Source organism: Schistocerca piceifrons, chromosome 2 (genome assembly GCF_021461385.2).
Source record: "Schistocerca piceifrons isolate TAMUIC-IGC-003096 chromosome 2, iqSchPice1.1, whole genome shotgun sequence".
NCBI classification, from domain to species: domain Eukaryota; kingdom Metazoa; phylum Arthropoda; class Insecta; order Orthoptera; family Acrididae; genus Schistocerca; species Schistocerca piceifrons.
Genome location: NC_060139.1, coordinates 564,165,988 through 564,193,742, shown reverse-complemented (window position 1 = coordinate 564,193,742; position 27,755 = coordinate 564,165,988). Strand labels below are relative to the sequence as shown.

Genomic DNA, 27,755 nt, shown 5'->3' with positions numbered 1-27,755 from the left:
AAATCGAAATAAACAACCACTATTCGCTTCCACGATCGCGCCGAACTCACAGTTTAACTTACTGGCCGCTTGGGGCGCTGCAGACGCGGTGGTAGGCAACAAAATCGAGGCGAAGTGTCGCGACTGTTAGACTGTGGACTGTGCTATCTCGTTGTCACGTGCTTACCTAATCTCGTTGCCATTGATATGACTATGTTTGTGTTTAATGTTATCTCTGAGACAGCCGGGAGTGTTTGAGTAATGGTGTAAATAATCACAGGTTGTGCTTGACGTTTAAGAAGACCGCTCTCTGCTAATTCGTGGGCCTGCGGGCAGAAAGCTTTTACACAACGTCGAAATTTACGCCAGCCATCATGAAGAAGAAGGTAATTGAAGATTTTCATAACAAATGTGGTACGGTAATGTTTTACAGAAAATGCGTTTCTGTAGTCTGTTTTTCTGAAAACTGTATTAAATTAAGGATGATTATCGCATCTATTTAAATTACATATTACGCTTACATATTTGTATCTCCCACAACTCTCTTGTTGACACACAGGTCAAGTATTATTATGTGCTGATAATCTTAAAAGAACACTTACAGCAACCTGCGACATCCTTGAACACTACCTTACGTACGTACATAATTAAGAAATGGGAGATGACTTCATATACATGCAGAGCCCGAAAATCAACTTCAAGTCAAAAATGTAGTATATTTGCTGAAATGCCCATGTCTGTGTATTCAAGGCATGTCTTAGTAGTTTCCTAGGTGTTCATTATGAGTAAACTGAAGTCGGTCGATAATGAATGACTGTTGGAATCTCCGTGTATGGGAAATGACAGGAAATAGATCTTCAACTTCGCCCTGCGTACCAAGATGTTGTAACTGCTGATTGATTCTACTTCCTTCCCTCAGCAGCACCATTGCTGAACTGTTTGGGAAAGGAAGACAATAAGTTTGTGTCGCAGTTAGCGATATGTTATTTATGTTTCTGAACGAAGGTTCCAAGATACCTGGCTGTTTTTGGAGTAAGATCTAGCTGATGACAGTGGTAATCAGAAGTTTGCTACAGTGTCTTGAGCTATTGTTAGCGACAAACAATTCTCTGCCTGTATTCTAGACTTGGAATGCCCATTGTGTGCAATGATATGAAACTGAAAACATTAAATAGCTCTTCACTGTCTGAAACTCATAATTCTGTTCATCATATAAATGGAGTGGGACCATAAACACACTGAATACTGATGAGACCACCATTTGACAATGTGGGAAACTGTGTGCTTGTTGATACCACCCACCTGTTTTGACATCATCAAAATGGTGGATGTAAACCACTATTTGGAATCCAATTTGCATAAAATATGGGTCATACCAAGAAATACATTAATGATGTCACAGACTGTCACTATCCAATGTAACCTGCATGTGTGAGCACATAGAAGATAAATCCATCAGCACGCCTTACGTATTAAAATACCATATAGAAACAAAAAAGATATTTATTCTGTTCTATGCATTTATGGCCTGACAAACACATCATCATTGCATCAAAAGTTGTTGAGCTCTAACATGAATTGGTATAGCCTATTTAGTCAAACTATTACAAGTGCTGGACAAGAATTTGCTCCAGTTGACAAGAAGAATGGACAGCATAGGTAATGAGGTGATGTTTTTCATAACTACAGGTCCATATTTATTCATCCATAGACCATTCAGTACAACAGTATTTGACATGCTAGATACATTCAGAAATAATATGATCATAGGCTATAGGAAAAAGATAGGGCAGCAAGTCAGCTATGGCCTAGTCCATCTCCTTAGAAAATTGGGGAAACCGTTGCGAACACAAGTCAGGATGCAGAGATGGGGAATAGACTGTGGGATATAATAGGCTTATGATATTTCGATGGAAAAAAAAACATTCCTGAGAAAGTGAAAATACATTAACATATCACACAACACTGCTGAAAAGTACAACATATACAAGAAGCTTCAAGTGAATGATATAATTAAAACATGAAACTTTTTATATAAATCACCCCTGAAAAAATAACACATGAACACACTATATAACATTGCTGCAAAGTAGAACACATGAACACACTAAACATGCCAGCATTAAAGCCATCACACCTAGTACAGCACTTTCTTAAAGACTTAGCACTGCATCTGAAACAGGGCAAACAGAAAACTAATAGCAGAACATTCTTTTGCAAAGACAGATCATATAGGGCACATCAGTTAGCAGAATCAAAAGACCTCTATCATAAATGAGGGCCTGGTGTTCCTGTAAGCTAACAAACTCGCTCACATTGCAAAAATTTAAGAAATGATTTTAACTGTGTCCTAATAGCCATTCCCTTCTCCAACTTCTTTATTTAGGGTGGTTGTGCATTATAAAGAATAATACTATAATGGCTGATGTGTATTTGAGTACATGTTGCTTAGATTTGATTAGATTCAGTTTTCGTTCCATAGACCCAAAAAAAGAGTTGATTCTCATGGGTGTGGAACATGTCAGAATGTATAACATGACCGTGCTCTGTGTGGATACTACCATAGTTGTGAGTATTATTGTTCGGTGTGGAGACTCCCATAGTTGTGAATATTAAAACTGTGGGTATTGGAGTTGGTTTGTGGATCACCAAGTTTACCTATCATCAACACACATCTGAATACGAACAAGGATGGCACAGCAAGCAAATAAGACTTATTAAATAGGGGCTTGCAGTGAGCCTTAGCAGAGCTTCAAATAGCCCTTTTTTGTAAAGAAAAAATTTCATTGAATCAACTATTTTATATTTAGATTAAAGTACAGTCTTGATCATGTTATGTCTGTTTTAATGAGTAACCGGTTTCGGTTTTTTCTATAAAACCATCATCAGATCCATTGGCTCCTTTGGGTTGGTAGGTGGAGCTCTCCTTGCAGTTGACTGCACAGCAGCAAGGAGAGCTCCACCTACCAACTCAAGGGAGCCAATGGGTCTGATGATGGTTTTATAGAAAAAACCGAAACCGGTTACTCATTAAAACAGACATAACTTGATCAAGACTGTACTTTAATCTAAATATAACAATTAATTGATCACTGTATTCCAAAAATGTTTACCGAAATTGTGCAACTATTTTATCACAGAAAACTATTTCATAAGCTGCTAGGGACTAGAAGTAACTAAAATGAGCCATTCTAGCATCATCTAAGGAACAAATGTAAGAAATAATTCTCAGAGCAAAACATGCTGAACTAAGTCCCTCCCTGGGAGACATTAGTTGCTTGGTCTTTCCAGTTTGTCTTGATCAAGATACATTCCTAAAATTTTTGTGCATCATACCCTTTCCAACTCGATTCTGATCACTGCCAGTTGTCTTGGTTTTGATTCACCTTGCTAAATTTTCTTCACATTAAAGATGAATCTGTAGACATTTAACTTTGATTACAAGGACTTGAGGACTTCATCAGTTGTTGAAGACAGAGATACCTTAATATTACTCTGTATTATACTAGTGTCATCTGCAAACAGCATGAGCTTGGCTCCAGTTCACAGGTGCGTATATCATTTATGTAAATAAGGAACAGGAGGGGACCTACCACACTAACTTGGGGTACACCCATTTCGACTTTCCTTGGATGAAATACTAATCTGATTTTATGATTATAGTGAGCTGATGTGAGCTCCAGAACCTGTGATTTATTTTGCAAGCATTGAAGGAAACCCAGAAGAATTTTAGAAAGTGAATTAAAAGTTGGGGAGAAGAAATAAACATTTTGATGTTTGCTGATGACATAGTAATTCTACAAGAGATGGCAAATGACGTGTAAAGTCAGTTGAATAGAATGGGTTACTGCTGATTTTTATTTATAGGCTTTGGGCTGTGGTCCAAGGCATATTTATCTGCCTAATGTTTTGTCTCTAGCACTGAGAGACAAACTGTTGGGCAGTGAAATATAGCCTAAAGAGCATAAAACAAAAATCTCCAATGGTGCAAATACCAGCCATGAAAGCCTGTGTTACAGTGGATGATGTCTTGAAAAGAAGTTGTAATATGAACATCAACAGAAGGAAACAAGGTTAATGGAATGTAGTCAAATTACAGCAGGCAAATGTTGCAGGAGTTGGGTAAGAAAATGAGACATTAAAAACAGTAGATGAGTTCGTTAAATGGACGGCAAAATAACTGATGAAGGCTGAAGTATAAGGGATATAAAATGCATATTGGCAGTAGCAAGAAAAGCATTTCTGAAAAAGATGAATTAGTTATCATAGAATATAAATTTAAGTGTCACAATGTCTTTCCTGAAGGCTAGATAAGAGAATAAATGAGTTTCTGAAATGGGTTTGCTACAAAAAAAATGCTGAAGATTAACTGGGTGGATTGAATAACAAATGAATTGAAGGAAGGTATCTTTTGATAGGATACAGCAAGGAATTGTCAGTTTGATAATGGAAGTGTGTGTGTGTGTGTGTGTGTGTGTGTGTGTGTGTGTGTGTGTGTGTGTTGAAGATTATAAAAACAACTATTAAACAACTACCACCATCAGAATAAGCTGTGGTGCTGAAGTGTTATGTGGTCTCATAAACAACATGAATCAACTGTAGTATATTCCTTGAAGTGTGATGTTATACGTTCTGTCGGTAACACCAGTGAACTTTATTTTTGTATTTCGATTGTAGATGTCAATCATATGTTTTGTTTGTAACATGTTGTTTATTTCTTGTGATGGAGGTTTTGATCTTATTGTTTCTACACCTATGTAAGCCCAGTGGATGTAGCAGTCTGTTGAGAAGAATGATGTTTCAGATTGTGTTGTAACCGAACCGTCCGATTCCACCTGTCGGCTTTGACGTGTGACGTAAGGCTGTCGTGGTGTGTGACGTCACAACGGCGCGAAGTTTAGTTTGTGAGAGTGGCGTGTTTGTAGGTGTCGTTTTGATGTGATCGGTGATGCTCTCTTGTGGTGTGTTTATGTGGTGTTTGTTAGGTGATGTTTTTGGTTTAGTTTGTGTGTGTGGCGTGTTTATAAGTGGCGTATTGTTGTGGTTGGTGGTTCTCTCTGGTGATGTGTTTATGTGGTGTATAGGGTTCATTTGCGTGGTAGCATTGCACATATGTGGTATTGGTGGTGATTGTGCTTTCAGCGGAATATTTTTCAGTGAGTTAACGATTTTTGTTTTGTTATGTCGGCATTAGTGTAGTTTTTTTTTCTGTTTGTCTTGTGTGAACTTTGGGAAATTGCTTTGTTTATGCCTTTGATAGGTATGGATATGACTGACAAGGTAAACAGTTTTCGGTTGTCGGCCATGATGGGGGACAGTGCGTTGTCTCTAATAAAATTACTCCAGTTATTCGGCCTGTGAAATCGTGAAGTGTTCAGTGAGTCGTGAAGAAATGAGGCTTACTAAAGTTCCGGCATCTTGGACCAGGAAACGGCTATATGTGGAGATGTTGTAAGGTTAGCAGGTCAAGGGAAGTGTTAGATTCCAATTTTGTTGGTTCGTTGTGCTTTTTGAGGTTGTGATGATTGTGGACGTGTTTTTAGTTTTGGTTTTCATGATTTGGTATTGGTAGTTTCTGTTGACCAATATAGGTCAAGGGAAGTGTCCGATTCCAGTGGATATTGTATTTAGTTGATTTTGGGAAGGTTGTGGTTGTTTTATTTTATTGTTTTTGTCATTTCGTTTAGTGGAATGTGTTTACGTTTAGTTTGTCCCCACCCAAAAACCCCCAATTTTTCCCGTTAGTTTCATTATATTTTTGGAGGAATATGTATTTGATGGTTTTTCGATCTATTATTGTGTTTGTTGTCATGTTTACGTAATGACGTCATAGTCGTCATATGGGAGTTGTTGTGAATGGTTGTTTCCGCCATATTGGTGACGTCATTGGTCAAAGCAGACAGGTGGAATCGGACATTTCCGTTTAACCTTTTTTTATTGGGTCATTTGAACTACTGATACCAGACATCAGTTTAGATGTGTGACATATGATGAATGTAACATATGTCATGTGCACAAACAGAACATTGGGAATATTAGTTTTGCATCTGTATAATATTTTGGAATACAAGCTGGGGAGGAAGGGGGGGGGGGGGGGGTGCAGATGGATCAGTAGTGTGATCCGGGGTCTAGATTAGCTTTTAAGGGGACAGTTTTATTGTGAGTTGATAAAACCAATGAATGTGAAGTTGAATTGACATAGTGATCTTTAGCATAGTACATGGTCTAGGTTAGATTAAAAGATTACAGTTTGACTGTGAGTTGGTGAACCCAACAGATATGATTTTATGAGAATTACTGTAATTCTTGTTGTGGCGTGTATGTTGTGGATGTTGGATTTCAACAATTCGTTTACGTCTGCCATCTCGATGATGACTTCACTTATAATACATACGAAAACATCACTTAATCTGACACATCTAAGTTGTAGCCTTGGGCCTAGTTTAGCTTGGAAGGTGACAATGTGGTTGCGTGTTACTGAAACCAATGAATGCAATAGAACAATCTTTTTCTAAATATCATTGTGCATGCCATAGTTACATTTCTGGCCTTGATCCAAACCACCATAACTCCTCTTTTCTCTCTGTGGTTACATGTTAGTTTTTTGTATGTTTGATGGCATAAATAACAAAAATATGCCCAGCACAAAATCCATCCATCCTGTGGAGATGTCAGAAGTATATCGTGTTTTATTTTGCTAAAATTTGTGTTTTGTTAATGACATTAACCATTGGCCTTTCTGTAAGGCATGTATCTCTGGCATGTTGATGACGATATAAACATCTTATCTTTTCAGTATTGCATTGTTAACTAATCCCACTTTATATTTACCAGACAATCTCCTAGGTATTCATTGTTCACCACAACATTGTGTTGTATGATAAAACTCAGCACTTGTAAAGGCATTAGAATAAATTGAGCTTTAAGGCTTTCTATTTCTCCATACCAAAGTCAATTAAGAATAGTTAAATTTTAAAAGTTCTTATTTCTTAATAAATCAGTCTTAATGTGAATATCTGAGTGGAGCACTTTAGGAGTTCAAGAGAAAGAGAAAGGCCTTTGCCGCAAGAGAGGCCACACAAAGTGAGTACAGCCATACAATACATACAAGTCACCAGCTGCATCACTGTTTTCTATGTTAAAATTAGCTTTTATAGGAGATACAAGTTTCTTGTAGTAACACAATCAATTTGGAAAATAAAATAAAAATAAAAACAGGGTTAGAACATGTTTGAATAATTGCTCTGGATGCTATTCAAATTTAAACTAAAGAATGATGTTCTTTTGGAGTTCTAGAAAGGTGGGGACCATGTAACTGCTTAGTGTGAGACCAGAAAGCTGTACTTTCAGGGCCCTTACCTGTTTCTACTGAAAGACCTACTGATAATTTTAAGGGTTTCAGTACTCTGATGGTTATACATACGTGTTTGTTGCAAGTGATATATCTCTATCTCCAACCAATTTCTCAATACAGATTATCGATAATAGGAATAAGAACAATCTACATACAGACCTAAAATCACTTACCTTGTTCCAAAAAGGGCTCCAATATTCAGGAACATACATTTTCTATAAATTGCTAGCAACCATTAAAAACTTGGTTTCAGACAAAGCACAGTTTACACAGAGTTTGGAAGACTTTTGATAGGCAACTCCTTCCACTCTATAGATTAATATTTTAACAGGTACTGTTAGACCAGCTTAAGTAAAAATTCTGTTAGATTCCACTTTTGACAGCACTTGGTCACAACAGTCAAGATTAGGCTACGTATTTTGTGTATGATAAATTTATTAAAAGTGCATTGCAGTGTTTTATTCTGGCATTGTACCAATTCTGTAAATATTAGCAGTTCCAGTTTATTGTAATATATTCATCTATTTCGACAGTCCCCTGAGAAATGATCAGGGTAGTAAGTATTATATTCAAATGTTTTATGTTTTTTTATGTTATACTTTCTGACATGTTCCACACCCATGAGAATCATCTTATTTTTGGGTCTATGGAATGAAAACTGAATCTAATCTAAGCAACATGTCAGTGTGCTAGTGATTTTTGTAATTTTTAGTACTGGTGGCCTTGATATCTTGAATAAATGTATACAATAGTGATCCAGTTAAATCTCTGACTTCTTTGTTTAATTTTAGTCTGTGTTACACATTCTGCTACTGTTAAAAAGAATTTGTTGGATTTGCTAGTTAATGTTTTCACCTTTTCATCTTTCTCACAACTAGTGTGAGATAAATCCATTTCAGTTACCACAACTTTTATTGTTTCTGTGTAATAATGATGCAGAGAATCATTGCCTTATTAGATTTTTGTCTTCCAATCCATGTTTTTTGCTGTTGTGATTACATAGTTGAGGATGTTACAGGTTTATTAATTTTTCTATGTACACATTATTAAGATTCAAATTACTAACCATTCATTTCTCAAAGTTCCGTTCAGACTATCACTAACTAACTAATTCTGAAGTAGTCTATAACTGACAGCAATGGAGTCCGCAGCTCGTGGTCGTGCAGTAGCGTTCTCGCTTCCTGCGCCCGGGTTCCCGGGTTCGATTCCTGGCGGGGTCAGGGATTTTCTCTGTCTCGTGATGACTGGGTGTTGTGTGCTGTCCTTAGGTTAGTTAGGTTTAAGTAATTCTAAGTTCTAGGGGACTGATGACCATAGACGTTAAGTCCCATAGTGCTTAGAGCCATTTGAACCATTTTTTTGACAGCACTGGAGAACTGATTGTGTCACTGGACTAGCATTCAGGAGAAGTAGTGTTGAAATCTCCATCTGAACAACCAGATTTTAGTTTTTTGCAGTTTCCCCAAATTGCTTACACGCAGTGCCGGGATTCTTCCTCCGAAGAGAGCACAACTGATTTTCTAGCCATTCGTTTTCGGTCTCGTGCCCCATATTCAATGACCTCATTATTGACAGGATGTTAACCCCTGAAATCACCTCTTCTTGAAGCATGTCCGTGTGTGAGAGAATTTCATAAAAATTTTGCTTGACAAACTACTGTATACTACCATTTCTGTAAATAGCATTTAAGTGGATTATTATTATTATTATTATCATCTTCACTTTCTCAGACGTTAAGTCCGGTTAAAAATGGAGTGACGCGGACCTTGATCAAGCGTCACTTACTTTTAACTGTACGGTATGTGTTATATTGCATTTAGGAACTTTCGGGTAATTGAACATGTATCAATAATTACGGATTTCTGTAGCTGTATATATATGTTTGGATGTAGCTGTATTGCATTGATGTACTGGTGGATATTGTGTGGTATGACTCCTGTAGTTGATAGTATAATTGGTATGATGTCAACTTTATCCTGATGCCACATGTCTTTGACTTCCTCAGCCAGTTGGATGTATTTTTCAATTTTTTCTCCTGTTTTCTTTTGTATATTTGTTGTATTGGGTATGGATATTTCGATTAGTTGTGTTAATTTCTTCTTTTTATTGGTGAGTATGATGTCAGGTTTGTTATGTGGCGTTGTTTTATCTGTTATAATGGTTCTGTTCCAGTATAATTTGTATTCATCATTCTCCAGTACATTTTGTGGTGTATACTTGTATGTAGGAATGTGTTGTTTTAAAAGTTTATGTTGTAAGGCAAGCTGTTGATGTATTATTTTTGCGACATTGTCATGTCTTCTGGGGTATTCTGTATTTGCTAGTATTGTACATCCGCTTGTGATGTGATCTACTGTTTCTATTTGTTGTTTACAAAGTCTGCATTTATCCGTTGTGGTATTGGGATCTTTAATAATATGCTTGCTGTAATACTTGGTGTTTATTGTTTGATCCTGTATTGCAATCATGAATCCTTCTGTCTCACTGTATATATTGCCTTTTCTTAGCCATGTGTTGGATGCGTCTTGATCGATGTGTGGCTGTGTTAGATGATACGGGTGCTTGCCATGTAGTGTTTTCATTTTCCAATTTACTTTCTTCATGTCTGTTGATGTTATGTGATCTAAAGGGTTGTAGAAGTGGTTATGAAATTGCAGTGGTGTAGCCGATGTATTTATATGAGTGATTGCCTTATGTATTTTGCTAGTTTCTGCTCGTTCTAGAAAGAATTTTCTTAAATTGTCTACCTGTCCATAATGTAGGTTTTTTTATGTCGATAAATCCCCTTCCTCCTTCCTTTCTGCTTAATGTGAATCTTTCTGTTGCTGAATGTATGTGATGTATTCTATATTTGTGGCATTGTGATCGTGTTAGTGTATTGAGTGCTTCTAGGTCTGTGTTACTCCATTTCACTACTCCAAATGAGTAGGTCAACATTGGTATGGCATAGGTATTTATAGCTTTTGTCTTGTTTCTTGCTGTCAATTCTGTTTTCAGTATTTTTGTTAGTCTTTGTCTATATTTTTCTTTTAGTTCTTCTTTGATATTTGTATTATCTATTCCTATTTTTTGCCTGTATCCTAGATATTTATAGGCATCCGTTTTTTCCATCGCTTCTATGCAGTCGCTGTGGTTATCCAATATGTAATCTTCTTGTTTAGTATGTTTTCCCTTGACTATGCTATTATCATCATTATTATTATTATTATTATTATTATTATTATTATTATTATTATTATTATTACTGGGTATGAAGTTATCATCATCTAACCAACCACCACTGATAAAGATAGTTTGTTATCTACCATTTGGCATGGATATGGATCTTACGCTGAAACTATTGAAGAGACATACAAACAAGACTAGAAAGTTGCTAAGCTTTTGGAAAGTGTCTGAAATCAAACTAGTAATTCTGACATGCATGCCTTTAAAATACGATCTCACAGACATAATTCGTCTGCACACTGGTATAATCATTGCCTTTTTCTTTTTAAAGTGTTATTAAATTACAAAGAGGTTTCGTATGAACAGCAGTTTTTTCAAGAGTGTATGATGATATATTTTAAAAGAAATCCCCCCTCCCCAGTAAGATTTACCACAAAAGAAAAGATTAAGTTGTAAACTTCTAGGATGCAAGTGGTTTAAGGATACTGTTTGGCACAAATATGTCATATTCTTCTACTTGAGTAGTTTGAAATGGCAGGGTCCCTACCCTGAATGAGAATATTAATACCTGGAGACCGAGACTGAGCGTAGCTCGAGCGACACACCTGTATTCAAAAGACCACACTTGAGTACAACTCTGGCTGCAATGTTCATTATGCGCAAGCCATGTATCGGTCAAAAACTGGTCTCATTTCATATGAGAACAGTGGAGACATTTTGCTACCTGTCACTTGACAGGTGCTGTCATCTGTTGAAAGAGACATTAGCATATGTAACAGCTGCTGTCACAGTGGCTGAGCCGATAAGTGATTGCATTGATGTAATTTTGTGGATGTACTCATTAGGTATTACTGTTTGCTACAAATATGTCAAAGCAAAAAATTTCGATGCTCAAGAGGAAGATATTGCTCAATAACTCACTTAGCTCTTTTTAAGGGCTAATTATACTTTCTGTCTTCATTATTTTAATATTTTTGATCTATCAAAGAGTTGAAGTAGACATGAAAAATAAATCTTGTGGCTTGGTTCTTTTCTGGCATGTGCTACTCTTGAAGATATATCAGTTACACATGTGCCAGTAATGCTTTAAATAACGGCACAAATGGCCGGTTTTTGTGGTCAGATATTGCTTTAAGTGACTGGTTGTCAAAGTGTTAAACATAGCACATGATAAATAGATACCAACTCCTAATTAAACATGTAGCTTCACAAGTTTGTGGACATACTTGAAAACAGGTTACATTAAGCAGATATTTCACTGGGCAAGTGACGTGGGGTGTTGACCCATCTTGTATGAAAACAAACAGTTGCACACTTCCATAGCAGGAAGCACGTCCAGTACAAAGAGGTCTCAATAACAAATAACATGCAGGCATCATGGTACAACCAACAGGTCCTCTGGGAGTATTCTCCTCAAACAAGAACAGATCTAGAATAAAGGTGTGTTTCAATCCACACCACAGTAATATACAGCGAGTACAATGGCACTTTGTGCACAACACATGGTTTAACACTATCCCAGATTAGCAGTTCTATGTATTTACTGCACCCTGTAATGTAAGATATGCCTCACCTGTCCATAGAGTATTGCCTGGCCCCATGTCATCATCTTCGACCCATGCCAGAAACCAAAGAGCAAATTCAGAACATTGCTGCTTTCAGTTGCTGCACCATCTGGAACTGCTGTGTGTATCAGTGTAAAATAGACCATGAAACGTTTTGTGCTATTGTCCTTGGGATGGATGATTCTTGTGACACTCCACAAGCACTAGCTCTACCCAGAGCACATGCTGCATGGTCAGTTACAGGAACAGCAACCTCGTCAATAAGTTTTACCGGGATAGGGTGCCTTCCTCTTGCAAGTGACACGCAAAGCTCAGCCGTGTTTCACTATCATCTTTAAACAATTTTTGTATATCAGGCCTCTCCTAGGGCCTTTCAGTCAGTGATATTCTCTTAATGCAGAACTGTACAAGGTCTGTTCAAAAAATTCTGGAACATTTATAATTTCGCACCAGTGGTGCGTTGGAGTGAAATGTGGTTAGCATCCCTGGACACACCTGTGTTTAATGTGCAACATCAGGAAATTTCATTGTTGTATGTTTGTTAGTTATTGTTCAGTGCTGTATAGAGTAGAATGTTCTGTTGCACAGTTTACGAATTTCGAAATGGCAGAGTTAGAGGAGCAACATATCTGCATTAAATTTTGCTTGAAACTCAAGAAAACATTTACAGACACACACCAAAGCCTACAGTGATGGATACTTAAGCTGTACTTGGTGTTAGGAATGGTACACACAGTTTAAAAATGGCTGGACGGAAGTTAAAGATGACCCTCTTTCAGGACACCTTTTGATGTCTACTGATGACACTCATGTCAGGACCATCAATGAAATTGTGCATGCCAATCAAAGCCTGACTGACTGAGAGATTGCAGAAGAATGTAATGTTTCAATTGGATCATGTAATGAAATCGTGACACAGCATCTTGAAATGCATCTTTTTGTCCCAACTTCATCCCACACCTTATGAATCAATACCAGAAAGACCATCCTCTTGCAATCTTGAAGAGCTTTTGGATCACGCAAATGCAAATGAGTTGTTTCTTAAGAGAATCATAACTGGTTATGAGACGTGGATCTACGGTTATGATGTTGAGACCAAGGTCTAGTATTCACAATGAGATGGGAAAGGTTCTCCAAGACCACAAAAAGCTTATCAGACCAGGTCAAATGTCAAAGCCATGCTGACACTATTCTGTGTCTTTGAAGGATTAGTTCATCATGAATTCATGCCACAGGAATAAACTGTTCATCGATGGTACTAATGGAACATGTTGTCACCCCCATCTCCGCTTCCATCTCCCCAGGTCTCTCTGGGCTCTGCACTCCTTGACCTACAGAAGAAGGAGAAGAAACATAAGTCCCTGGGACAATGCCCCTCTGGTGCCCCTGGAGGTATCGACTCCCCTTTGCAACCTGAGTCTGACCTCTTCTTTATGGATGTCACCCTTTCCTTGTTTGTGATGGATGGTGATCCAGTAGCATGACCAATTTGAGCCCATTAGCTCTCATTTGGATCCCCATTCTGTGCTTATTCAATGGTATTTTAACAGATGTCGCCTTTGGGAGTTGCATTCCCTTACTTCCTTTTACTCTGCAGCTTGTGTCATTCCACAGGAATCTCATTTTACTGATTCTCACTCACCGACCCTTCGTGGGTTCTGTGCTGTTTGTCAGAACCAGATCTACCCCTTGAGGGCTTCAAGTGTCTTGCAAGTTGGGTCATATGGACATTGTTAGTTCATGGATCCTCCTTCATTGGTAGTGGTTGCTGTCCAGGTCCACTCGGATTCTGCTTCTTCCTCCCCCTTGAGGATTTTAATGCCTATCATTTCTTTTGGGGCAGTACTGTGTTGCATTGTCGGCTTCTCATAGACTAGTTCCTTTCAGCCATCACCTATGCCTTCTTAACAGTGGTTCCCTTCCCTGCTGGGTGGCCTTTGTACAGATCCCTCGGTACTCGTGGAACACTTGGCAACACACTTTGCGATGGTGTCAGCATCGGCCTCGTATCTGGCTGCCTTCCTCCTCCTGCAACAGGGAGCCAAAGTTTCCCACTTATGTTTTACCGCTTGTTGAGTGGAATCCTGCTGTGAACCTTTTATTGAATTGTAGCTTCTAGTGGCCCTTTCCTCTTACCACAATTCAGCCCCTGGCTCTGATTCTATCCATAACCAATTGTGTAAATACCTCAATCCTCCACAGTGACAAGATCTCCTCTGTATGTTTAATCGTATTTGGCTCCAAGTGTTTCCCTCTGTCAATAGAGGACAGTATTGTGATACTTGCCCATAATCCCAGTAAAGACCTATCGTCCCTCGATAGTTACCAGCTGATCAGTTTGACCAGCATCCCCTGCAAGTTATTAGAACGGATGGTGGCTTGTTGACTCTGTTGCGTCCTTGAATCTCAGGACTTTCCGTCTCACTACAAGTGTGGCTTTTAGGAGGGATGCTCTATGATTCAGCATCTGCTTCGATTGGAAACTGCAGTTCAGCAGTCCTTTTCTCAGCACCGCCATCTTGTCGCATTTTCTTTGATCTTCGTAATGCCTGCAACACAACTTGGCACCATCACATGTTACTTACACTCCATGGGCAGGGTCTTTTATTCACTAGTTCCTGTCCCACCAGTCATTCAGGGTCCTCAGTTCTCTGCAGACTGAGGAGAATGGCATTCCCCAGGCTTCCGTGTGGAGTCTCTCTCGTTTCCTGTTCACTATTAATGGACTCGTGGCCTGTGTCAGACTGGTGGTCACCACTGCTCTGTATGTGGATGATTTCTGTATTGGAGCTAGTTCCCAATCAGTGGCCTCTGCAGTGTGACAGCTCCAGGATGCCATCCAGCATCCCTTAAATCATGGTGGTGCATTTCTGTCACTTTACTACAGTCCATCCTGGTCTGGAACTCTACTTCGACGACCAATGCCTGTCTGCAGTCCCCCAGTTCCATTTCTTCGGGGGTCTTTTTTTTGACAACAAGCTTACTTGATTGCCCCGTATCTGGCTTCTGAAGATTGGCTGTTTCCATAAATCCAGTGTCCTTTGCTTCCTTGCCCACATGCTTTGGAGCAGCAATCGTTTGACGTCCACTTTATGGCTCAGCTGCCCCTTTAATACTGCCCTTCTTGGACTCAATTCACCATCGTGATATCTATTTGGCCACCAGTGCCTTTTGCACCAGCCCAGTTTATAGTCTTCTGGTTGATGCTAGGATCCCTCCCCCTTTCTGTTTAGCAGTCACATCTCCTGGTTTCCTGTGCTATTTCTTTCTGCTCTTTTCCTGCTAAGCCCTCCTATTCTATTTGTGGCTCTGGGACGTCACCAACCCACTGCCCATCCTTTGGTATGTTTACCAGTTGGGTTCTCTCCCAAACACATCTCTTGTTTAGTCCCTTGGCCATGGATTCAGATGATTCTGTTTCTAGTTCCAAAAGGTTCCAGTGCTGTTCTATTGCTTGTTCTGCCTGCTTGTATGGGAGTTTCAGGATGCTGCTTTTTCTTACACCAACGGCTCTAAATCTGCCTATGGGATATGCCTTCAAATCTTCTGTTGGCACAGAACACCATCTCTCACCTGCAACTTGTGAGGTGTTTACTGTGGAACAGATGGCAGTTTACCAGATCCTTTGCTTTATTAAACTGTCTTCTTCACCCGAGTTTTTGTATGTGTGGACTTGATGAGTGGCCTTCTGGTGGTTTTTCCGCCAACGCTTGGTGTCTGCCACCCATGACCTTCTCACCAATCTTGACCATTCTGCTCGTTTGGTTGTGTTCCTTTGGGTTCCCAGCCACATGGGTATCCCAGATAATGAGCTTGCCGTTTGTCTGGCTGAGGGGTGGCCAGCCACCTACCCCCTCCTCTCCATGACCTCTTGGAGGGTAGATTTGCTGTTTCGTGTCAAATTTCTTTTCTCTTACTCATGGGCCAAATATTGGTTGGGCCACCCCACCTTTCTAATGAACTTCATGTAATTAAGGGGACTCCCACCACGTGGTGTTGTTATAACATCTTCTGCCATCTTCGAGTCAACCATACCGGGTTGACCCGAGGTTTTCACTCTGTAATGAGCTCCCGCCCCTCCTTTTGTAGCTATGGGCCTTCCTCATGGCGATCCAACTGAGTGATGTGGCGCAGTGGCTAGCAGATTGGACTTGCACTCGGAAGGACGACGGTTCAATCCCACGTCCGCCCATCCTGATTTAGGTTTCCGTGATTTCCCTAAATCGCTCCATGCAAATGCTAGGATGGTTCCTTTGAAAGGGCACGACCGACTTCCTTCCCAGTCCTTCCCAAAATCCGATGAGACCGATGACCTCGCTGTCGAACTAAATATGCCCTCCCACTCTCCGTCTCACAAGTGTTAGGAGACGACCCTCTCATGGTTACATCCTCCCAAATTTAAGTTCCTGAATTTCCTCCCAGAACTGGAGTCCCTTGGTAAATGTTGGTGTTTGTTTGGGAAGCCTTCCCTCTTGCCTCCATGCCAGCCAGGTATTCTCCCCCTTTTTCCCTTTATTTGATCTAGTCTTTTATGACAGTTAGTTCTTCTGTCTTCTTCCTATGGTGGTGTCCTCATTTTGTCGTGGTCATGGTATGGTTTGGGGATCAGGGTGGGTTGGCGGCAGTGCCAGTGTCCCATCACATGTAGCACCTCTAGGGTGCCCCCTGCTCTCTTGCCCCCTCCCCCCTTCATCTCCTCAACTTTTTCTTTCCCTGCCACCTTGAAGTTCTTTTGTGTCTTTTTTGGCCAGTTTCCTTTCCCTTCGAATTTATTGTGCTGTTGATGTTGTTCCTTCCGTAGCTTATGCCGCCTCGGATCATGGGACTGATGACCTCACTGTTTGGTCCCCTCTTCCACCCCTCACTCCAGTCAATCAACCAACCAACCTTTCACAAATTTCATTGAGTGAGAAGGAAAACTTTTTCACAGGTTCCTTTCAGGATTGCTCTCTGAGGGCACTGTATAACACTATGATCAAAAGTATCCAGATATCCCCAAAAACATATGTTTTTCGTATTAGGTGCATTGTGCTGCCACCTACTGCCAGGTACTCATATCGGAGACCTCAGTAGTCATTAGACATCATGAGAGAGCAGAATGGTGCGCTGCGCGGAACTCACGGACTTCGAACGTTGTCAGGTGATTGGTGTCACTTGTGTCATACGCCTGTATGCGAGATTTCCACACTCCTAAATATCCCTGGATCCACTGTTTCCCATATGATAGTGAAGTGGAAACATGAAGGGACACGTACAGCACAAAAGTGTACGGGCTGACCTCGTCTCTTGACTGACAGAGACTGCCAGCAGTTGAAGAGGATCGTAATGTGTAATATGCAGACATCCATCCAGACCATCATTCAGGAATTCCAAACTGCTTCAGGATCCATTGCAAGTTCTATGACAGTTAGGCAGGAGTTGAGGAAACTTGGATTTCGTGATCAAGCAGCTGCTCATAAGACACACATCAGACCAGTAAATGCCAGATGACTCCTCGCTTGGTGTAAGGAGCATCGACATTGGACAACTGAAGAGTGAGAAAACAGCGACTCGTGAAGGTCACTGTCCTTATCCATCCAGCCCCCTCCATGTTCGCATTCCAGCACTACACAGCCTTCATTTCACCGCCACACTCAGTTTTTTAATTTCCTTTTTATTTCTCCCTTTCTGCTACTCCCCCCCTCCCCCCGTCCCCCCCTCCCCACCTTCTCTCCTGCCCTCTGTCTAAACTGCAGCACTTCACTGTCTGCCACCCCCACCATACTATCTCTCCACCACCCTGCCCCAGCCTCCTCCTTACCCCCGTCCAGTTGCCACTCCCATCATGCACTGGTGATGTTGCTCGTGCTGTGGTTTTAGTTGCCTGAGACTGCAGACGTGTGTGCGAGTTGCATTTGTGTGCGCGCGCGCGCGTGTGTGTGTGTGTGTGTGTGTGTGTGTGTGTGTGTGTGTGTGTGTGTGGTGTTGACAAAGGCCTTAATGGCCGAAAGCTATAATTGTGTGAATCTTTTTGTTGTGCCTGTCGTGACTCAGCATCTACGCTGTATGGTGAGCGGCAACTTTCCTTCTCAATATTGTTACATTCCATCCTGGGTTTTCCATTGTTTTATTATAATAGAAAGGTGATTGAACCACAGTAGGCTTTTTGGTTGTCAAATCCACCTCTTTGTTGCCATGAATTGTGCCATACTGTCCTCCCAAAAATCTGTTAAGGGCTAGACAAGAACCATACAAAATGAATAATATGTTTTTGATTAACCCCCCACCCCCGTGACCAGTAACTGAAGCCTTTCACGGTGTTTGGTACTCAAAGAAAGGTTATTTTCAAATCCCATGATGTAGTTACAGAGTGAGATTGTTACAAAACGATGTGGAAACCTCACTGTCAAACTTTGGAAAGAGCATGCTGCCTGCAGTTCCCCCCCCCGTCACAAAAAAAATGAATGAAGTGTGCACTGCCCACTCCTCCAAATTCCTGTGTTAGTTGTAACTGGTGGGTTGCTATTGCAGAATCATGAATAAATAACATTTTTATTGTATGTCCGTTATTTAACTTAATGAAGATAGCAATATACTGAAATTTATAATGTTTAAATGCTTATGCTGTGACCTGTAGTAACTATAATGAAATAAAAATCTGTGTTTCCTGAACAGCAGAAGTTCAGTGAAGAACTGATGACAGTAAATTACTTTGTCAGTATGCTGAACATAATTCCTTTTTTGACACTGGGTAGGCAGTCATTGCTTTACAGCAGCAGATGTTATTGTGCTGTCAAAACATTATCAACATTGGGAGACAGAGCACTTGTAGAGATCATGAATATGTCATTCAGTCTACATTTAAACCATAGTTGAAGGTGGTTGCCCTGAATTGAACTATTGATTGTCAGAATAAAATAATGCAGTAGATGAAGTAATTTACTGTCTAGCAGAGTTCACATGATACTGATCATTTAAGGAAAGCTAAAACTGTGGAAATCCGGTACAGACATCTGCCTTTCATATCCATTGTCCTTGATAGTTCGAGCAATCCACACATTTCTCATAAAGTTTCTCAAAGCTTCAACTTGCCAACTTTCTCCTACATCCTTATTTACAGAACTTTTAGTCCCACATTACAGTGAGGGTTTGTCTAGGCAGTGTTGAAAATACTGATAGATACTGGACTGAAACTGAAGCTTTTGAGTGAGTCTGTAAGAAGTATATGGATTACTCAGTTGCCAAAAGTAGGAATCTTACTTTAACACCCAGTTGTTACAAGGTTTTGAAATACTTTTTCTTCATTGTTAACTATATTATTTGTTAATGTGATTTGTGCCTTTTAAATACACACATTTATCATTAACATTGTGTTGTTTCAGGTTTTGCTTATGGGTAAAAGTGGGTCAGGAAAGACCTCAATGCGATCCATAATATTTGCAAATTACATTGCTCGAGATACTCGACGATTGGGTGCTACAAGTAAGTAATAGTTTTTTTCCAATGTTGATATCGCATATTGTACCAGTAGCAGTACCAAATACTTTATTTTTTAATAATGACTTCTTTTATGACAGTTGATGTTGAGCATTCACATGTACGCTTCCTTGGAAATCTTGTTCTCAACTTGTGGGACTGTGGTGGGTAAGTTACTGCTCTAACCTTTAATGTTATCTGGTAACACCAGTATGAGATTGCTGCATTTGCCCCTTTGTTTTTAGGCAGGAAGCTTTTATGGAAAACTATTTTGCTAGCCAGCGTGACAACATATTCCGAAATGTTGAAGTCCTAATATATGTCTTTGATGTTGAAAGCAGAGAACTTGACAAAGATATGCATTATTACCAAAGCTGTCTTGAGGCCATTCTGCAGAATTCCCCTGAGGCAAAAATTTTTTGCCTGTTGCATAAAATGGACTTAGTTCAAGAGGATCAGAGAGATATGGTATATAAATCTGTGGCTTTCTTTGTTTGTCAACTAATTTTTAAATATAGTTTTGATGTGTGCGGCTTATTGTAAGTTATGTATATGGTAATCTGTAAGTATATGACTGTGAAATGTTAAATTAGTTTTCAGATTATTTTTTTAATTATGAACCACTTTTATATCGGAATGCTACAGATCTTCCGGGAACGAGAAGAGGATTTGAAAAAATTATCGAAGCCACTTGAATGCACCTGCTTTCGCACATCTATCTGGGATGAAACATTGTATAGGGTAACTTTCAGTGACATAATTTTTCTTTTATATTGTTGTTACTGTGTTAATCAGCTTTAGTGGTTATGTTTTCTCCAATTTTACTTATAGCAGTATGTTAAACATTTTGGCCAGCATATTTATTTATGCTTGTTCAGAAATCTATTGTCATTGCTCCAGCATAATTAGTCAATTTTGACTTTGTTCTGTTGCAGCATTATTTGGTGCACTGTATGGTGTCCAGGCTCTTAATTTAAAAAGGAATTGCCACAACATGTGAAGTCATCACATCCTTTTAGTTGCTATTAGTAAACAAGAGTTGAGACAAGTGTGGAAGATTCTCTCATGACAGAGGGGGGTAATTGCTTGGACTTTTATGTTACAAAATTCACTAATGGGTATCAAAGCAAACCTATGTATTAAGTTTCGAATGCTAGATCTCAGCTATAATTTCCATTTCTATAGAGAGGAATATCTTGGGTACCTACCCATATGTACTAGCAGTTCTTAAAATCTACAAACATGATACAGAATTTTATTTTATTTTGTCCTCAATATACAACTTTTGTGAAGTAAGACAAAGGAAATCTTGGTGCATCAAGTAATGCTTTGACAGAACAGAGACAGAATCTAGAATTGATATCATAGCAATGTAAAAATGTGTTAAGCGCGTGTAAACAAAAATATGTTTTCCAGTGTATTCCTTCGCTCTTGCTCCAAGGTAAATTTTTCAAATCATTGGTTGTTGGAAGTGCTGTGGAATAAGGTTGAGAACTTTTAAATACAAATCAGCTTTGCAATTATTTAATTAAATAATTACTACTAGGTACCAAATGGCAATAACTCAAGCAGAACTGACAGTAAGAGATTAAGAACATTGCTGAATCTCTAGCAGTTGCAACTTATAAATAGTAAACAAAACAAGAAAGGGCAACTGCTTGCTTGTTACACTGGTGGTTGGCAGATAAAAACACACAATAACATGCAAACTTTACCAATATTCATGTTACCTCTTTCTTTTTTAGCAGAAGTTCAAACTCTTCACCATGCTTTCATGGAACACTACCTACAATTCTCCATAAAAACCAAACCCACCACCTCCTTTCTAAACCTTTTGGCCAGTCCTGTTCTCACAAATAATTATTTTGCATCAAATGCTAAATCTACAACCAAAAATGTTGTTCAGTCAGCTCAGAACCAGATTTTCTCTACCTTCTCTTGCCATGATACCATCCTATGCTAACTAGGTTGTGGGCCACTTACAAGAATCCTTCCAACACACTAACACCTGGAATCCTTTGTTTGGTTTAGACTTGTTGACATCATGTTTGTAGTCTGGGTACATAGCAGGGATAGCCTTTGCCGTTCCTTTCAGAACCTCGACATGCACTCGCAAATCAGTTTCCCTAGCTCTTTTTAACCGGATAAGCTGTCTCCATGGATGTTTCTCTCTCACATACAAACACCTCCCTTTAAAAAGTTTATATTCAAGACAGACAGAAAACGGTACGTTCATTCTGACAACAGTCACTCACTCCATATTAAGCAGTCCTTCTCCTACAGCCTTCAACATGCAAGCAGTGCATGTGCAATGAGAAGCAGGTGTTACCCAAATGTGCTAGTAACCTTTCCAGGTCCTTTGCAGGTGGGTAATATCTTGTGTATTTAGTTCAGAAAGAGATGTTCCCCGCCATCTCTTTCCGTAACACCAAAACACCATTGACATGCTCAATTAGCGCAATATTCTAACCCATCCCTAAGCCAACTCTGCTTATTCACCACATGGTACCTTTCTTTGTGGACAATATAGTTGTACAAGATCGTAATTTCCTACTGCTATTCAGTCACAAGCATTTCCTACTCTATAAAAAACAGGATTGCATGTGAAAGGAGCTGTGTTATATACCAGCTGCAATGCAATCACTGTGCAACATTCTGTGTTGGGATTATTGCAAATCAGCTGTCTATCTCCAAGAATGACCACGGCCAAACTTTAACCACAAATGAGATCATGAAGTTGCCGTAGTGCTGAGTGTAGCACCACCAATACTTTCAAATTGATTCTCTAGTACATGTGTCATTTGGATCCTCTTCCTCCTAGAACCAGCACCAGTTCATCTGAGCTACATAGATGGGAACTATACCTCCAGTGTATCCTCCACTCTGTGAATCTTCCTGGCCTAAACCTCTGCCAGTCCCCTTAAAACCCCTGTACATGTACTCTCACTCTTTGCTCTCCTGTCATTTTGTACACCACATCTGCTTTGCCCAATCCTTGTACTCGCCTTGCCCCCACACCTCTCTACCTATAAGTCTTCCCTCTGTTACACTTTGCTACCCCCCTCCCACCTCCAGTCTTATTTGTTTTGTGATTGTCAACTTTTTCAGGCATACCAGCTGTCCCACTATCATGCCTCCCATAACCTCATCATACTTTCCTTGTCACATCTTATCTTCCTCACAGTATCCATACATCTTCCGTCTTCCCCGGCGCCTAACTGCCTGAGCAACCACACGCAAGCCAGTATCATTGTGGTTGTGCATTTGAGTGTCTGTATTGTAGTATGCACATGATGCTGTTTACTGAAACTGGGAAAACAGTGGTAGCTCAAAAGCTGATGAAATATTTGTGATGGTACTTTATTTCTGTGTATCGTGCCTCAACCACCTACAGAAAGGTTAGTGCCTTTCCTTACTTTTGTTTATTTTTTCCTTCCTGAAATTTCAGTTATTGTAATAGAACTCAAAAATAGTTGTTTTTGGAACAGAAAGGGAAATGGGGAAGTAGAAAGAAAGGCTAATAAGTAAACAAGGCTGACAAATTCACCCCAAACTGGGAAGTGGAGTCAGAAACTACAATGAGGTTCTACCACTTGTGACACTGTATTACTTACTACAGTTACTGCGTGGAGCTGGGAAAGTCACCAAGCAAGCCAGCCAAATAATGAACAGGGTCAAGTAACAGGTACCGAAGTATTGTATTGCAAAGAACTTCATTCACTACACTGCAGTGGCATCTAGTGAGCCATGCTGGGCATTTGAAGCAGCTCATGAGAGGCTGTACCTCCTCTAACACCGGCTCACTAAAGATTATGCCCACTATATTCTCCATGGTATCTTACGTAAATGGGACTAGAAGATACTGGTTTGAAAATTATTAACACATTTCATTTCAAGTCTGAATTGATATCGAGGTCATAGGATACTTTTGAGCTAACATTCAATATTTAGCATACATAGTATCAATAATGTCCACCTCATAGCTGAGCAGTGCAGCTGACTACCATTCGGAAGACCTATGTACAGTTCCCAGTACTTCGACGGATATTTTTTGTGCAAAGAACAGGTTGCATTCAGCCTCCTGAGACCAATAGAGGAGCTCCTAGAATGAGAAGTAGTGGCACCAAGGCTCACAAGACAAGCTGACAAGCCAAGAGAATGATGTACAGCCCCATGGCTCTCCTTACTACAGCCAACAAATCATGTTATTCAATTTGTACGTTGAGCAAGCAATAAAGGGAACCAAAGAAAAATTTGGAGTATGAATTAAAGTTCAGCGAGGAGAAATAAAACCTTTGAGGTTTGCTGATAACATTGTAATTCTGTCAGAGAGAACAAAGAACTTGGAAGAGCAGTTGAACGGAATGGATAACGTCTTGAAAGAAGGGTACAAGATGAGCATCAACAAAAGCAAAACGAGGATAATGGTACTAGTCAAATCAGATGGAAGTAGTCATATCGGATGATGCTGAAGGAAGAAGATTAGGAAATGAGACACTAAAAGTAGTAGATGAGTTTTACTGTTTGGGCAGCAAAATAACTGATAATGGTTGAAGTAAAGAGGATATAAAATGTAGGCTGGTTATGGCACAAAAGCATTTCTGAAGAAGTGAAATTTGTTAACATCGAATTATAGAGTTAAGTGTTAGAAAGACGTTTCTGAAGGTGTTTGTCTGGAGTGTAGCCATGTATGGAAGTGAAACATGGATGATAAACAGTTAAGATAAGAAGAGAATAGAGGCCTTTTAAATTTAGTGCTACAGAAGAATGCTGAAAGTTGGATGGATAGCATATAAGTAATGAGGAGGTACTGAATAGACTTGGGGAGACAAGAAACTTGTGGCATAACTTGATTAAAAGAAAACAAGGGATCACCAATTAAATATTGAATGGAAAGGGGGGGGGGGGACCTTAGAGGGACATCAAGAGATGAAAACAATAAACAGATTCAGAAAGATGTAGATTGCAGTAGTTATTAGGAGATGAAGATGCTTGCACAGGATAAGAGTAGCATTGAGAGCTGCATCAAACCAGTCTTTGGACTGAAGACAATAGCAGCAACAACAACAACAACAACCGCAGCAGCATTATAACACCGTCCTCAGGGGTCTGATTGTGTGTTTAGTTTTTTGTAAGAGTACCAATAATGATTTGCCAGGAATTAGTAGGTCAAAGATAGTAGTTAAACTTGAAAGAACCACTTATGCATTAGGTATAGAAAGGCAAAAAAAGTGTGGAAAAGATGGGGACAGGAAAGGAGGATACATGATGTAACTGGGGAAATAATAACAATGAAGTTTAATAGAGAAAAATTGACACTAAAAAGGAGGGAAGAAATACTGTGTAACTGAGAGGGTTAGGGTGTGAAGCCCCACATAAATTTAGACATAATGGGCAACATGTAAAGAGCCATTCCCCAGCTTTTTGTAATACTAGTGTGGGAAGGAGGAATACAAATAACCAGAGTGGTGAAATACGAACCCATATCTCAGTTATATTCTGTAGCATGTTCATTAATGCTTTGTATTTGATTTTATAGGCTTTTGCAGTATTCTGACTAGAGCACATATGCTATGGTTTATTTATAATGTGTCTCTCATGTTGTGCCTATCAATATATGCCATTACATTATTAGCATCCTGACTTTTGATATTCAGTTAGTTGTTATTTCTAACTTCTTTTTCACTCACTGCCTGTCTTCTAATCCAGTGTTTGAAATGATTCACATTTCATTCTTGCATATGTTGATATCACAATATCTCTCTCTTTCTTCTGCTGAAGGAATTATTTTAAAGTTCTACAAGCTACAGATTAAAGGCTTTATTCAAATCAATTTGTAAGTCTGGCTTCAGTATTTTGTCTCTGTAAATGTTTGTATTCATTTTTGACACCCACATTAGTTACGTTTTTTTGTTGTAGGCATGGTCTTCTATAGTGTACATGTTGATACCAAATGTAAAAGAACTTGAACAAAGTTTGAATCTGTTTGCAAATATAATAGATGCTGATGAAGTTCTTCTGTTTGAAAGAGCAACATTTTTGGTTATTTCTCATTGCCAGCGTAGGCCTCATAGGGATGTTCACAGATTTGAAAAAGTATCTAACATTATTAAGCAATTCAAACTTAGCTGTAGGTAAGTTTATTGTAAGTAAGTGCACTATCTTTCCTGAGTGCAAAAATTTATTGTGAATACCTGTGGATGTAATGTGACAATTCCAGTACTAACTTTTGTTATTATCAACAGCAAGTTAGCAGCACAGTTCCAGAGCATGGAAGTAAGAAACAGCAATTTTGCAGCTTTTATTGATGTTTTTACATCTAATACCTATGTAATGGTTATTATGTCAGATCCAGCAATACGTAAGTATATCCAGTGTGTTGTACCTATTGTTGTTAGTTTGTTTATGGGTGCTGTAAAGGAATAAATAACTGATACTGCTTTAAAAAATACAAAATTATATTTCAGGTATGTCGATCTCATAACTTTTTACAAATAAATATTATGGAATGTTCTCTCTCACATTATTTACAAATGAACATTATTTACATTCTTCATCTAATATATTACAGTTTCATAAAATAAACATTCATTTACACAGCATTCTTAAATATAATTATCAGTGAAAAATTGTATACAAATGTGTACAGATTGATGACACATTACTTGTACAAAAAATAGGAATACTGATACAGTAATTATTCATTTTTAGCATGATCTACATGCATTAATCACAGCAAGAAAACTCAACATTGTTCATACACAATGATTGTACACTTTTCACTATAAAAAACATGTACATGTGATTGTACTCAGTCAAGAGCAGTCTTTTTCATAGTTTCCATACTGTAGTTTTGATTTTGCCTGTAAACAAAAAAGAAAAATTGTTATTTTACGCGTGCAGAAATATTTTGGAAGTATTTACATCAATATTTTAGAGGGGCACATAGGAGTTTTCCCCACCATCAAGTAAAGTTTAATTCTTAATCAAGTTAATGATGTAAATTAATGAATGTAAACAGACTGTATCTTGAAACACTGCACCAGATTTATGCATTCTGCAATGCAAGCTAATTGTTTCAACAATTCCTCATTGTGAAAAAGCCTGTATCATTGTTTCTCATTTAAAATCAACTGTAAGTTAAATTTCTTCTGCTTCTAGGGTTCCATACCTCAATTGATATCACACTTAATCTAGTTTTTTTTAGGATCCTCTCTCTATTTAGTTTGTCGTCCTTTTTCTCAGCATAGTTAATTGCAAATATTTAGACCATCCATTGCACTTCGATAGACAGTATGTTTTGGACAAGGTCATTTCAGTAGTTAATGGAAATAATACTTTGAAATATAAAATGTTCCTTATTGTTGTTTAATAATTTTTACACTAATATTACACTGTAGTTGATAGCTGTAAGAAACAGCAACATTTTTTCTAGAAACTTATTTCATTTTCTGTTTTTTCAGCTTCTGAGGCTACACTGATAAATATTCGCAATGCAAGGAAACATTTTGAAAAGCTTGAGAGAGTAAGCCAAGCACAGAGTGCACTCTCTAAATAAGTTGGTCTGGACACACTTTGAGATTGAAACAATCCTCTGCAATGTAAGGTTTCATAAGCATATTTATGAAGCACACCATGTGGTAAAAGATTCATAAAGCAAGCATGAATCTCTACGCCTCGAATCTGCTGCGTGTGATTTCATTGTGCTATAATTTATCATATGTGCGTGTGGCTATTGTTTGAATTATGACTTTGCAATAGTTTTGTAGCAAAAACTGTACCATCTTCCAGTCTGCATTTTCTTTAACAGTGAGTGGGTTGAAGTATGTGGTCATAATGGGAAAGAAAATTTGCTTTTATGAAAAAAGCCACTGCTTGTCAAATATGCTACCAGTCTTTCACAATGTTGAGAGAGAGCGAGTGTGCTGTATTTCTTGTATTTCTCTGCTCTCTATTGTATATTGGTGCTATTAGAAATTCTATCAGTGAAAGCCAAGGGATCACAGTTTGCTACATTTCTTTCTGCATATTTTTATTTTTATATATTGGAAGTATTTGATAAGAGACATAAACATTTGTTGTTGCTGTCATAGAACAGCTGTTTGCTTATTTACTACAAACAGATACTGCTGATGGTTGCATGTGCATCTCATTGTTGGGTAGTATAAATTTTATATGTGTTACTTCAATGTATGCCAATTGTTGTTAAATAAAAAAAAAATATAATTTGCATCTTA

The 27,755-nt window shown here is 38.8% G+C and overlaps 2 protein-coding genes across 2 annotated transcripts in view; one reads left to right on the top strand and one right to left on the bottom strand.

Moving 5' to 3' along the window:
• The first annotated feature begins 145 nt into the window (after positions 1 to 145).
• Positions 146 to 27,755, top strand: LOC124777472 (ras-related GTP-binding protein A). The gene is made up of 8 exons (XM_047252899.1): positions 146 to 365; positions 19,425 to 19,524; positions 19,620 to 19,686; positions 19,764 to 19,986; positions 20,164 to 20,259; positions 25,438 to 25,652; positions 25,764 to 25,879; positions 26,982 to 27,755. The coding sequence occupies exons 1-8, from the start codon at positions 354 to 356 to the stop codon at positions 27,074 to 27,076; spliced, it is 924 nt and encodes a 307-aa protein (XP_047108855.1). The 5' UTR covers positions 146 to 353; the 3' UTR covers positions 27,077 to 27,755.
• The window catches only part of LOC124777471 (phospholipid-transporting ATPase IF-like), a 442,189-nt gene continuing 440,444 nt past the window's right edge, over positions 26,011 to 27,755 (bottom strand). The window contains exon 26 of the mRNA XM_047252898.1: positions 26,011 to 26,381. The gene's annotated coding sequence lies outside the window, so the exon portion shown is untranslated. The remainder of the gene's footprint in view (positions 26,382 to 27,755) is intronic.

Excerpts from the sequence above, each read along its gene's own strand:
- LOC124777472 (XM_047252899.1), top strand. Across the intron at positions 19,987-20,163 it reads AAGAGGATCAGAGAGATATG|ATCTTCCGGGAACGAGAAGA; the intron begins GTATATAAATCT and ends GGAATGCTACAG. Across the intron at positions 25,880-26,981 it reads TATGTCAGATCCAGCAATAC|CTTCTGAGGCTACACTGATA; the intron begins GTAAGTATATCC and ends CTGTTTTTTCAG.